Raw genomic sequence first — 13,648 nt, forward strand, 5'->3', positions numbered from 1 at the left:
GGGCGGCCGGTGTGTTGGAGAGACAGTGGACTCCAGCCCACACACAGTAGCACACAACTGACTTTAGGGCAAAAGCAGGCAATGTCAAGAGCTCACTAACAAGCAAGACATAAAACACAACGTATCTCTTTCGTGGAGAGCACTTCACTATATTCTCAGTGGGTGAACTTCCACATGTATTTTCTTGAAACCATTTTTATTGGTTATTTCATGCATTTTAAATCACATTTTATTTTTTAATAGGGTTAAAAAGTTACCAAGAAGCAGCATATTTCAGTTCAGTTTCACTGTGTGTGCAGTCCCTCTTCTAGTATGCACTGTCAACTTGCTCCATGTCCATTACACACAGTTGTTAGCTACACTATAAAATACTTATTTGCATACATATGGTAATGTGTAGACTTTAAACAGAACTCAACTTGAACGTGACTTTGGCATTCAACCCACATCAGCCCCCTGGTGACCCTATAATAACTGCCCCTCCTTGGGTCATGTGACCCTGTAATAAGTGCCCCTGTAATAACTGCCCCTCCTTGGGTCATGTGACCCAGTAATAAGTGCCCCTCCTTGGGTCATGTGACCCTGTAATAAGTGCCTCTCCTTGAATCATGAGGCAACTGGACCTGGACAGACTCCTGAGGCTTCCTCCTTCACACAGGGACAACAATTCACATTTGCCAGCTCCTTAGAAAAGGTCAATAAGCAATTAGCCACCCTGGCTGCTTCTCTAACATGTATCAGTGTCAGCCCTGTAGCCTTTCTGATTAGATGCATGCATATTTAAAAAGCCAGAGCAACGTGAATGGGGAGAGAAGTATTATGAATTAGACTCCACTATGGAAAGTTTCTACACTCAAACCTCTTCTGCATCCCTTTATCAAGCGTTCCTGAGAACTCTGGGTTACTCTGGTACTTCTTGGGACATTGGTCATTGGTTCTACTGATCTCATGTTAAAATAAGATGCTTCCATAATTCTAAGCACAAAAATCAAGACATGTCTAACATGTGCAATGATATTTTCTACCATTGCTGTACCTTTATTTTTCAAACGAGATCCATATTAAACCTAACCTTCACTTTAAAATCCATTACTGAGCAACACAAGAAAGAAGACAAGAAGACTGAAAACAACACAGGTGAGTGAAGTTAGTTTCTCAGTTAAAGAATCACAGAAACAAGACAGTTCACACACATACACATACACACACACACACACACTACAGTAAGACCCTGGCTGAGGGATACCAACCTGTGTGCGGGTTCACCAGGAAACCGCCGGGGGAGATCCCGGTGGCTTCCAGAGGAAGAAAATAGTAGCTAGGGCTAGCCATGGGCGGCGCGGAGGAGCCCCCCCGGCCTCCCTCATATGGCACGGGGCCACTGGGGCTGACGGTTGGGTAGCTGAGGGGCGCTATGGGGCCCGGCTGAGTTAGAGGCAAGGCAGGGAGGAGGGGCGGCTGGGAGAGAGGGAGTGAACCCGTGGACGAGCCTACACTACTAGACGAGTCAGAACCTGAGAGGCAGGGAAGAGGAGAGGAAGAGGAGAGGAAGAGGAAGGACAGGAGGCTTAGCCCACAGGTGTGTGTTAGACATGCAACACTATTCATGCACTGATGGTGGAAAGTGAGGTAGGTCAAAGGTCATGCTGTGTTGAGGGAAGGGGATAGGGAAGAGTGGTGCAAAAGAACATGGACAAATGGCTAAGGAGACCTTTGTACAGACGGTAGCTGGAAACTGAATTCACTGGTTGTTTGTTTTTGTTTCACTGAGCAAAATCTCATAGAAGTCCTAAATTTTTTTTAAGAATCTTTTTGAGGTACTGTATGTCTAACATCTCTGAAAGGTCAAATATAAAGAAATCAGATACATAACCAATTTTCAGCTTTAATTACCTAAGGGATCAGGGAGAGACAAAGATAATGATTTTATTAGCAATGAATGGCAATTTAATTAGCTCCTTGATTAAGATCTTGATTAATTTAGCTTCTTTTCTCATAAGTGGATATACGTTGATTGTCATTGAGCCCAAAGGACTTTAAGAGAATTGCTCTCAGTAATGTATAATATAGCACAGACACTTGGTTAAGTGTTTCTCTCACATAGATTATTATGCCTAGTACCCCAAACTAAATTAAAGATTTAAAGTTTTTAATATTTAGAATTAGAACAATTAAATGTAACAAATGCTTGTTCAATGACACCTTGAATCAAAATCTCTGCTTAAAAACTCGAAAATGGAAGGTGCATCTCATCCACTTTGCGGTTGCTTTGGACCAAAGTTTGGACAATCAGTGAATTCATTCCAGAAAAAGTACAGAAAGAAACAGGGATCTGGTAATGCGGTTGTGAGATGAGAAGACAGCACAAGCACACAGAACGCTGATGAACGCATTCAGTAGAAATAAAACATCTTCTGTTGCCCAGTAACGAGTGCTTTAGACCAGCTACTCAACACTACACATGAGCAAGTCAATACTGATGATGGCACTGAGAAGCCTACCATAGAGCCAAGAAGAGGACGATAATATACTGAATTGCCCATTGCAGGTGCAATTGCAATTTTCAGGGCATGGGTATTCATTAAGATAAACATTTGCATGAATGCATTATTATTATTAATTTTTTTAAACTCCAAATTCCTGTGTGTGCAGGTGTGTGATTCCAGACTGGGTGGAAGCTGGGGATGTTGCCTTGCGGAGAGGTGACGCCAAGCACAGGGGGGCAGTGCTGGTGCTGGAAGGGGAACGCACTCACCGGTCTTGGAGAGGCGCCCGGTGCTCCTGCTACTGCTGCAGCTGTCTCCGCGCATGAGCACGGGGATGCCGTTGAAGCTGTTGGCCTTGGTCATGGCCGGCCTGAGGTTGCGGTTGGAGCTGTCCGAGTCGGTGCTGCTCCACGGCCGCGGCTCAGAGTACTTGGGCTCATTCTCCGAGCTGCTCTGCCGGCTGTTCACAGACCGGCTGTCTTTCAACCTGAGGAAGGCATGTTTTGCAACGTCAGTTGAGTCCACATCCTCAGCTTGTACGTTAAAAGATAATTTTCATATGATGTAACTACAAGGGAATGCTGTTAGATCTAATGTAATGTGATGTGATGTAGAGGAACAGATGGTCTTCACCTAAATATCTGCCGTCTCTGCTGTATGCTGTTACAGCAATCATCTTCTTGTATCCTGAGACAAGTTCAGAGGGAGACAGGTCAAAATGACAAAAAGACAAAAGCATTTCAGATATTGGATGAGGCTTTTGCACGATAACCTTTTTGATAAACCCAAAAGACATGCAGAAATATTTACCTTTTGTCAGAAGGGAAGCTATCAGGACCCTGCAAAGGATGTGCAGTGTATTAATTGTGAGGCAATCATCAAAAACAGGTGGCAATCAAAGCAAACACTACTGCACTGCAGGACATCAGTTTCCCATCAGGCAAGGCCTTACATCTTGAGCAAATATCCTGTCCCTGGCTCGCTGATACTCCTCCTCCCGCTCTTCGATGGACTTACTCCTCCTGTCCTCCTTCAAGCGCATTCGCAGCTGAAAGACAAATGTCAGGTCCACAGAGGCCCTCAAGGAAACATAATGCCATTGACAATCAACAGCTTATGGCCATTAGGTGTATGGTTAGGTATGGCAGAGTGGAAATACGGACTAATAGTGCTGAGAGATAAGTGCTGTTTATTACCAAGTTTTCCTCTTTGTCTATGCTGGAATTGTCCCTCTTCAGAATGTAGCGTTTCTGGAAGTCATCCGTTTTATCGTCTTTGATATGCACTGAAAATTTTTGATCTGGTCTGTTGAGACAAAAGGTTTGATGAGAGATGTCATCTCCTTTCCATCAAAAATAAATCAAAGCAGCGATAGAATGCCACCAAGAAAGACTCACATTCTTGTATTGCTAGTTTTGTTGATGATGACAGATTTCCCGGTCTGGTCAACATTGTGATCGAGGCCAAAGTATGCAGCAACCCGGTGTAGCAGCATTCGATGATATGAGGTCATCGGAGGAAATTTTCTCCTCTGGCTTCTGGTGACAAATGGCAGACCCGAAGCAAATTAATAATGCATGCAAGTCGTGATTAGAATTAATCTCACAGCACATCACAGCCCACCCATGTCCCTATTAAACTTGTACATATATCCTAAAATGTCACCAGAAAGGCCTAGAGTACATTCTGTGACACATGACCACCCACAGTCAACTCTGGCGACTACGAATTGGGAAAGAACTTGAAGGTGGAGCACACGGAAATTCATTCATTCATTCATTAGATCTGTGTGTGTTTTATTTATTTGGTGTGCTGGTATGGAAGCAATGCATTAGGATTCCGTCCATGACACTGTTTTTTTTGAAGAAAGGATAACTCTAATGTAGATGGTAGACAGGTTAGTATAGTGTGTACATACTCGTTATTACTGATGAAGTCAAGAATGTCTTGTTCCAACTTTAGCAACATCATTCGGTCCCTGTAAAGGAAATGTAGAGATAATGGTTTTCTGAACAATTTGAAATCAAAATAACAACAATAATAATAATAATAATAATAATAATAATAATAATAATAAAAGAATAACATCTAGCAACCGAGTATTATCTAAAACCAATTTTCCTCACTGATGACCTTAAAGATCATATTAACGTCAGCAAAAAAAAGCAGTGTAAAGCTTATTTAGATCGATTGCAAACCTGGGATTGTTTTTCAGTGTGTTCACCAAGAACTCATGGAGATCGATGCCAGTTGAGTCTGTGTATTCTTGACTGGAATCTGAGGGGGAAAACAAAGCAAAGGGTTGTGTGAGCTGACTGCTCAAGCATGAATTCCTACATCTTTGGTCTGTCTGTATCTTCCTTTGTGCATCCCTTTGACATACCACACACAGCGCAAAGAGCAACACACACACACACACACACACACACCTCGAGACAGCATCTTCCGTGGCGTTTTCTCAGACTTCTCCAGCATGTCAGGGCATTTGTCTTCGTCGTCCTCATTCTTGGGTGGAGGCGTCTCCTCTGTGTCAAATGACTGGGAAAGCTGGATCTGGATTTCCCCCTGTGGACAGAGGACAAACACACGCTGCTGATGGCGCTCTCTGATACCCTATCAAGAGTGTCCAGCCAACCCGTTTAATGACTAAGGACATTCATACAGTGGGTCCAAACGGACCTGTTCCAATTTTAAGTTTATTTTCGGACGCTGTTCCACATTAGGGCTGCTTCTTGCTGCCCTCCTTTAGTTTTTCTACAGCACGTTTCTGTGTGATTATATAAGGTTTACTCTAGGTTCAAAAAATATATGTATTCTTAGTTAGCTAGAATAAAAAAATGCCCTCTGAGTATTGCACCCCATATTTGATCACATTCTTCCAGTTGAGGTCATTACACAGGCTTAAAATACAAAACACCATTTGGATTAACAAGACTATACAAATGTTTATGATATTCCGTATAATATTATACAGATATTAAATTCACTGGTCGACGACATGTCACTGAGTAGAAAGGAGAGCATGTTGGCAAATCAAACACACTGGCACTCAAGGGCCTCTCTTCCTAAAGCTGGGGAGGGTTTTACCAAACATCATCATCATCATCATCATCAGCCCACTAGACCATCGATCAGTTTTTGTTATTCAATCTATGTATAGCAAGAAACATCATTTGTTTTCATGTTCAGTGGTTAGAGCAATGGGCACTCGTTCAGATTCGCAAGACAGTGAGATCTCTGGAAAACTGCATGTTGCATTTTTACAGGAATTACTTTTCTTTGATTTACTCAGTAACCAGAAGAATCGACAGAGGCCGTCAATGTCAGCATGGCTACTAACAAGGGCACCCTGAGGAGAGACCTTCGGGGGAAACGCTTTTTCTTTTCAACCTTGAGCACTCTGGACTTCAGCCCCCTCCGGTGCCTAAAGCCAGACCTCCTTATTCTCAGCCTTCACCACTCTCTTTCATTAACCACGAGAGAGGACGAGAGAGCCTTTAAAAAAAAAATAACTGGGCTAAAAGCATGACAAAAGTAAGGCCTCCGCACACCAACAGGCTCACAATGTGACACCACAGGCACGGCACAGGCCCCCTCCTGTTTGCCAAATGAAGGGAAGGGAGGCCCCAACTGTGTGAGAAAGAAGCCCGCTAGAATGTCACTTGCTAATACCTCAGAGAATACCATTAAAATGGAATTGGCAGACAGAACATTGTGGGACTCCTCATTATGTTCTGCTTGCTAACGGCTTTAATTTGATCAAAGTTAAGTTTAAAAAATAAATAACATATATATATATATATACACATACACACACACATACACATACATACACACACACACACACAAATTTGAGTGTGTGTGTGTGCATGTGTCTGTGTTTCTGCTTTTGTTGTAGAAGTCTTACACAAAGCTAAAGGGGCTGTGGCGCTAACGAACAAACAAGAAAATCAGTGAAGTTCAGCTTTAAATATTAACATACACAGAAAGGATGGGGGATAACCATTTAAAGGCCAAGCTCATAGATCAGAGTGATTATTTGGTGGGTGGCAGTTAGACTTGCTGCAGTGGAGCTTTACCTGAGGTTCTCCAGGCGTTTCTGTGGAAACAGAGGGAGGAGAGGGCTCTTCGCAAATGGCCAGGCTCCGAACTAACTTAAACTTTGCATTCGACTGAGAAAGAGTTGTGAAGGTTAGAGGGACAATCAGGTTGAATGTGAACAAATGACGTGCAGAACTACTCTTGGCATGACAAAAAAAAAAAACAGCAACCAAAAAAAAGGATGCGAGATATCGGGAGGTATTAAACAACAAACCGTGCAAACTCTCATAAAAAATAAATTAAAAAAAGCCAACCAAAGGCAGGCCATGACAAAAACATAAATTCTCATCAGAAAAAAATGCTATCTGAAAAAAAAAAAAAAAAGACAGAACAAGTAAACGAAAAATGACAAAAAAAATGATGCGTGCAAAAATATGAGCGTCAAACACATGTCAAACAGGAAACCAATCAAACACATTTCAGACATGCCTCTTGCCACTGTACCTTAGGCCTGTTCTCTGTGTGTCCAGAGCCTTGCTGCTGTACGGTAGGCAATGAGACAGAATGGACGTGAGAAACGGCATTTTACCAATGAACAGACTGCCTTTCTCAATAAAAGACCTGGAACAGAAGGTTCTTTTGAGGAACACACCACAAGGCATGCATATGCAAGGATGTTCACACTTACATATTTAGACGTGAAGATGAGACACAATACTATGCACCAGAAACTATTTATTGCCAAACAGCTCGCCCAGCTACTGCACGCTGTTATTCCAGGCAAGATAAACTGCTAAGAGATGCGTCATTCATTTTTCTTGCTCATCTAACGCCTGGTAAATCTATATTGTTCCGCAAGTGAGCAGAACTATTATGGGTGTAGAGGAAGACATACTGCCTCATACGGTCGTGACAGCAACCATATAATTTTCATACAGTCATTTCTGACAGCCAACAACTTAAAAACCCTGCACTTTCATCATTTTCAGTGAAACACCTCTTTAAAGGGTTCACATATATATCATTCCATTCCATTCCATTTCATAATCAAATATATTTGTATACTGCAAACAAAACACTGAGGACTTTGAAAAACAGTTTATTTATGATGAAATAGTGCTTTAATAAACTTGTTATGAATAGTATGAATAAAAACCTCAACTTAAGCAATAGATATCTGGAATACCTCCATCTACATTCATGCCAATTTTTATAATTAATGGCACACGCACGCAGACGCACACACATAATTTGCATCTTCTAGATTAATAGACATTCTACATGAGCTTGTCAGGTAAGCCTGTGTGTGCGGTAGCGGTGTGCAGGTACCAGTGTGCCGTGTGTTCAGTCAGCCGCAACCATTTGCAAAGCAAAGGAGACAGATGGCAGCCATGGCCACTCGCTGCGCCTCCGCTCCCCAACCCCCCCCCCCCCCCCCTCTCTGCTCCTCGCTCCCTTCCCCACCCCCCTCAGCGCTCACGGGCCACACACAGGAAGTCTTGTGGATCAGCTCAGATTGCCAGGTGCCCGGCTGTTGCCTAAGCCCACAGCTTCTCGGCAAGCAGTGCATGTTGTTGGGATTTCTTTTTTATTCCACCTCACCAAACGGAATGAGTGAGAAGTGATTTGTGGAACGACATAAAAGGAGGACTGTGGGAGCGTTGCTTCAAAAAAAAAGAAAAGAAAAAACCCGAACAGGCACTGGAAAATGTCACCCGCCGTTGAGAGCCCCTCGCTGTCAAGTAACAGGAAATAAAGACACACTGGGCCAGCTTTCACAGCCCTGACCTTCACTGCTGCACAGGTGAGGCAGGACTGGGGTGCATCCACCGCTGCTTCGCACAGCACACCTATCTGACAACTGATTAGCTGTGCTAGACTAGAAACTCCCTGGGGCTTGTGCTGCTGTTCCGAACTGGCATCGCAGTTTCACTGATGCCCTAGCTGACCCCTACCTGAGCATCTGAGGTTTAACATTCGCTGTTCTGTCTGTAATGATAAAATACCAACTCCCCTGCATCTCCATTCAAAGCTGTTATTCTTCACTCCAGTCACCACACTGGTTTCAACTCCAGAGCTTGTGCAAGAGCTTTCCCTAATACGGCTCATATCAATGCATTATTTTTCACAATGTCCAATGTACTTGAAATGTGCACTCATTGCATTCGCCTGCATAATCAAGCATAGTGCCACTGGATGGTACCCACTCTTTTGGCTGAAGTGGTTGAGTGGAGAGGTGTGGGGGGTTTACCTGCGTCTCTTTCTGGTTGTCCTGGCAGCTCTCCTCCTTATATGGCTCCGGCCGGTCCTGGCTGTCGGACGAGGTCGGGACCTGGGGCTCTGGCGCAGAGTCACTCTCCTCCTCCACGACTCTCATACTTTCACTCGTCTCCTTGACAGTGACAGGATCAGACATCCTCATCAGAGAAGGCTACTTAGAGCATCTACCAAGAGCTCGGGACCTACAAGAGATCAGCATACGGAACTTTGTGTTACCAGGGTGTACTTAAAAAAAAAAAAAAAAAAAGATATTTCGATTTAATGACATTACCATACACCAAGTCTCTACTCGTGTGTCCTCATTCAAATTATCAACTGCTTCACTTAAAGAGTTTATTGGATACAACCCTCTGTTGACTAATATATATATATATGGAAATACAGTCGAACATGGTACAGGTATATGTAGTTCCTTATGTAGACGTTTTGATATTGGGATATCAACCTATGTTCTGTCAGCCATATCTACGCCATACTGGTTGGCCAACCTAAAACACCTCCAATGGTTATTACGGTGGAGCAAGTTCCTTGTTAAGAGCTACCTTTACCCAGTGCTGAATTTGTGGATGGGCCTGCGGTAGCGTGTTGTCGTGGTGACGGCCGGACCAGGCGTCCCAGTGAGCGAGGCAGCAGTGGAGCTGGTGGTGGTGGTGGTGGCGGTGGCGAGTGTGGAGCGCGGTGGAAGCCCTGAGGGAGAGGCCCATGTCCCCGTCACCAGCACTGGCTCCTGGCCGTAACAGCAGCGGGCGCCAACGAGCCACTCATGCCTCTCACGACCCTGGAGAAGAAGAGGAGAGACGGCAGGCTAGGGTTAGAGAGGAGGTTAGCTGCACGGTCACTTGTTGAGAGATTACGTCACAGTTATCGACCGATGATGCTATCTTTGTTTGCTTTTAGCATTCAACGGTGCTTCTGAAATTTCCATTAATGATCGGACTCTGCCCCTTTGAATCTAGCTCTCTCAGGGCAGAGTGATGTTGATTAATCAGATCCAATTCAAGTTTCCAGACAGAATTACAAAGACGGAAAGAGAACACTGTGGTCAACATCAGTCTTCATCATCTATACATCTATATATATCTACAAACCCTTCACAGTCTATAGCCCATCATGTGAAGGTCTTCTAAAAATCTGTCAAATCTGGTTTTGGCAACAAGAGCTGATATGCATTGAAATTCACTGTTTCCAGCACATTTGTACCAAACAAATCCTTCTCTGGTCTGGGTGCCACTTTTGACGCGCTTCAGCAGTAGAGCTTCAGTAGTCACTGTGATGTGAGCAACCCTTAATGATCAAATTAATCTTCGAACTAGACAATAATGTGGAACATGCAGACTGTCAATGGGGAACAAATAAGTGGAAAAACAAGCAAGCAAGCGAGTGAGCAAGCGACAAGGTAGTTGGAGAGAAACAAAGAGAGAGAGAGAGGCAGCGATGTGCAGTCTGGGCTCTCTGGGTACTGGGCTGGGATAAGCAAACACGGGGCCTGTGTCTGTAACGCTGTAGCGCATTTATCACGCTAATGGAGCTGTGGCGGGGGCTGCTGCATTATTTAAGCGGCTGATGGGCCAGGCTGATTGGGATTCATGAGGACTGGCACTCCAGGGTGCAGCCACGGGCTTGTCATTGGAGGGGACATCACACTCACTCTCTCTCTCTCACACACACACTCTCCCACACACACGCACAAACACGTATTTCCCCACGCACAGCACAACACTCATACATACACACCACCACACACTCTCTCTCTCAAACACACACACACACGCCACCTGACACACATGTTCATCTGTCTCGCATCATCATGCAGCGGCAGGTACCAGTGGACCCGCTCCTCCGCTGGGCCTCATTTCACGACTTCCCGCCGTCTCAGCACAAGCCTCCACCATCAAAATGACAGCCTGCCAGACCTCCGCGCACCCTCCCCCCCTCACACACACACACACAGACAGACACACACACACACACCTCCACCCACCCCCAACCTCTAAATGAATTCTGCACACTTGATCGCTGAGAGCCGCGCTCTGGACCAGCCACAGGGTGGTGAGGCGCTCTGCATATTCTGACTGCCTACGAGGAGAAAAAAAAACAAAAAACACCACTCAAGAGTGATTACGCTCTTAATGTGAAGGGAGAAGAGCTATTCTCGCCATGGAGAGAGAAAGATGGAAGATTTGCTTTGTTTCTGCGTCACTTTCAGCCCCTTGAAGTCCACCCACGCTGACCTGCCCCTGTTTGCTCCCTCTCTCCCCCACACTGGGGTCCCTGTGGATGGAGCTCCAGCAAGCTTGCCCAGACGACTTTACTGCCAAATCACTTCAGAGCTGTGCGCTGTGCGCTGTGTTGTATAGTGACTTGATGTTGGCTTGGCGTCGGTTCATCACCACCAAAAATCTATTTTGAAGAGGATCTATTTAAAAAGATCTTGAGGGGTGGGGGTTGTCAAGTAAACAGTCGGTTGGAAGCGCAGGCCTAAATGTTGTTAAAACGCCACACATCAATGTTTTAAAAAAAAGAAATCCTCCTTTTTTCTCAGCATCACAGAAGCTGAAGCGGACTGTCAGCGCCAAGCTGTCTTGTGTTTCTCTTCAGTCCCAAGGGGTATGTGTGCTTGCATGTGCGAGTATGTGTTTGTGAGTTTGTGTGAGTGTGTGTTTGCGAGTTTGTGTTTGTGAGATATGGAAACGTGTGATGTGTGCGTGTGTGTGTGTGTATATGTGTGCGTCTGTGAGATGGCGGCAGTGTGGTTTGTGTGTGTGTCTGTGAGATGGTGGTGTGTGTGTGGTTGGGGGGTGGCCGTCTCTCTTCGCTCTCCAAGAAACACGGTGCTTTTCAGTAGGCTGAGGAACAGCTGTGGTTCTGTGTCTACACTCACAGCTAATTGGGCAGTTTGTGCCAGGAGAGGCCACTGAGTTTCAGGAGAACGGCGGCTCGCCATTCACTGCCTCGCAGCCAGCAGCCCGCGCCGCTGGCAGCCAATGAAGGCAAGACCGACACATAGCCCGGCACCGTTATTAGTGCCGTGTAGGATTTTAAATCAGCGTCCCATCATTCAACATAGTACGGGTTTCGTTTGAAAGAGTACACATATTGGTGAAAAATATGTAGGCTTTAGGTTTAAGGGGAAATATCAAATGAAAATTAAAAAAAAAAAAATCACACTAGGATCTTTGTGATAATGGCAATAGACAGATGCTATGACCAAACATTATTACAAGTCAAAATAACATTCTAAATGAACAGCCCAAAATCAACAGACATTTTTGAATTTGCAAAAGAATTGCACATAATTCAAATAATAGTCATAACTTCACCGGTACAACTTGTATACTTCAAGGGCAGTTTTTCAGGATAGATAAACAATGAAAGAACAAAATGAAACGTAAAGAGAAACAATGCAAATAAATAATGAAAAAAATTCAATAGCACAAAAGACCAGATGAAGCGTCTGTTATTCGTTTTCTCATAGAGCCGCGGCTGCATTTACACACTGGGCTGGTGTCTGCTCTAATATAATCCCCATCACAGTGTTATTATTATTACTTCACAGCCAATTATATTTGTAGATGATTGACATTTGGCTAGAACGGGAGCTGAATATTAATGCTAAGGGGCGCTTAGATACCTGCTGCTTAATTCATCTTTTCATTTAACAGCAACAGAGGGACAGAGAGAGGAAGAGGGAGAGAGGGAGTGAGAGAGAAAGAAAGAGACAGACAGACAGACAGACAGACAGACAGACAGACAGACAGAGAGAGAGAGAGATAGAGAGATAGAGAGAGAAGGCAGGACACAGGATAGCGAGGTTGTTTGCCTTGACCCGTTGAATATTATGGGTAGGGAATTTGTCTTCTGTCACTGCAACTTTATACTGCTGTGTTTTTCTCTCATTCATCTGCACTTAAAGCACATGGCACCATTACAAAACACTCTCCCATCTACAGCCTTGTCCCTCCCAATCTCTATCTGTTTCTGCCCTGAAGTTCACAAACATCTCAAACTCCAAAACCATGTTTTTTATCACAGCATGTGAACACGGCTGTGCTTTTAAGGACTGCACAACAATGACATCATTACACAGCCCACTGCCCAGACTGAGGAGCACAGGAAATATGATTATTTGAAAGGTGCTCAAAAGAAAGAAAAAAAAACCTCCCCACCCCTTTCCTTCCCCTCTGAGATCCCTGATCCCCCCATTGTAAAGCCCTGCCATCTGTCTCCCGGCAGGACTTCTCTCCCATCGCTCCCACTCTCCATCCCTCAATAACACACACACACACACACACACACACACACACACACACACACACACACACACAAATGCACCCACTGCAGAAAGAAAGAGGAGAAAAAAAAATAACACACTTGCAGAACCACAAATACAACGAGATAATGAATACCGTGGCCTTTGGCAACGCCCATTTGCTAGGCTTAATGAATCAATCCCAGGTGTAACCTTGTCCCACTTTTTTTCGGGCGTTTCGATTACCCCATTTTTACAGGGCTCTGCAGAGCACACCGAGGCTACGCCAGATAATTCTACAAAGACTCGGCACAAAAACAATCCTAATCGCCCCTCAAGGTAGGCTACAGGAAACGCAATCAGGGCAATTAGCAGCGAATTATTAAGCTATTAAGAAAATAAATGCGAGAGTATAAAAAGGGGGGTTACCAGAGAGAGAGAGCGTTTTAGGACTGGCACATTAACAAGAGACCTTAATTAACCTTCGTTAAACTCTCAACAATGAGAAAGAGAAAACGTATTCATTTTTTTTTTTTTTACCTCACGAAAACTCAGCAATGCTATGAGTAACAAAAACAATTACTGTCAATAA

The 13,648-nt window shown here is 44.3% G+C and overlaps 1 protein-coding gene across 9 annotated transcripts in view; it reads right to left on the reverse strand.

The window, feature by feature from the left end:
- LOC105899388 (R3H domain-containing protein 1) overlaps window positions 1-13,648 on the reverse strand; it is a 35,917-nt gene that overhangs the window by 12,550 nt on the left and 9,719 nt on the right. For 4 of the 9 annotated variants that reach the window (XM_012826567.3, XM_012826566.3, XM_012826563.3 and 1 more), the window contains exons 2-15: window positions 9,356-9,585; window positions 8,779-8,989; window positions 7,032-7,067; window positions 6,566-6,658; window positions 4,916-5,051; window positions 4,685-4,763; window positions 4,405-4,464; window positions 3,884-4,024; window positions 3,683-3,791; window positions 3,439-3,534; window positions 3,297-3,325; window positions 3,120-3,173; window positions 2,756-2,973; window positions 1,251-1,514 (exon numbers count right to left, since the gene is read on the reverse strand). In XM_012826567.3, coding sequence (XP_012682021.2) covers window positions 1,251-1,514; window positions 2,756-2,973; window positions 3,120-3,173; window positions 3,297-3,325; window positions 3,439-3,534; window positions 3,683-3,791; window positions 3,884-4,024; window positions 4,405-4,464; window positions 4,685-4,763; window positions 4,916-5,051; window positions 6,566-6,658; window positions 7,032-7,067; window positions 8,779-8,949 — 1,486 coding nt within the window. In that variant the 5' untranslated portion in view covers window positions 8,950-8,989; window positions 9,356-9,585. Of the gene's footprint in view, window positions 1-1,250; window positions 1,515-2,755; window positions 2,974-3,119; window positions 3,174-3,296; window positions 3,326-3,438; window positions 3,535-3,682; window positions 3,792-3,883; window positions 4,025-4,404; window positions 4,465-4,684; window positions 4,764-4,915; window positions 5,052-6,565; window positions 6,659-7,031; window positions 7,068-8,778; window positions 8,990-9,349; window positions 9,586-13,648 lie in introns of all 9 variants that reach the window. The other 5 variants (XM_012826570.3, XM_012826569.3, XM_031585504.2 and 2 more) reach the window with 4 other exon arrangements.

The sequence above is a fragment of the Clupea harengus genome, chromosome 2, assembly GCF_900700415.2.
Source record: "Clupea harengus chromosome 2, Ch_v2.0.2, whole genome shotgun sequence".
Lineage (NCBI taxonomy): Eukaryota > Metazoa > Chordata > Actinopteri > Clupeiformes > Clupeidae > Clupea > Clupea harengus.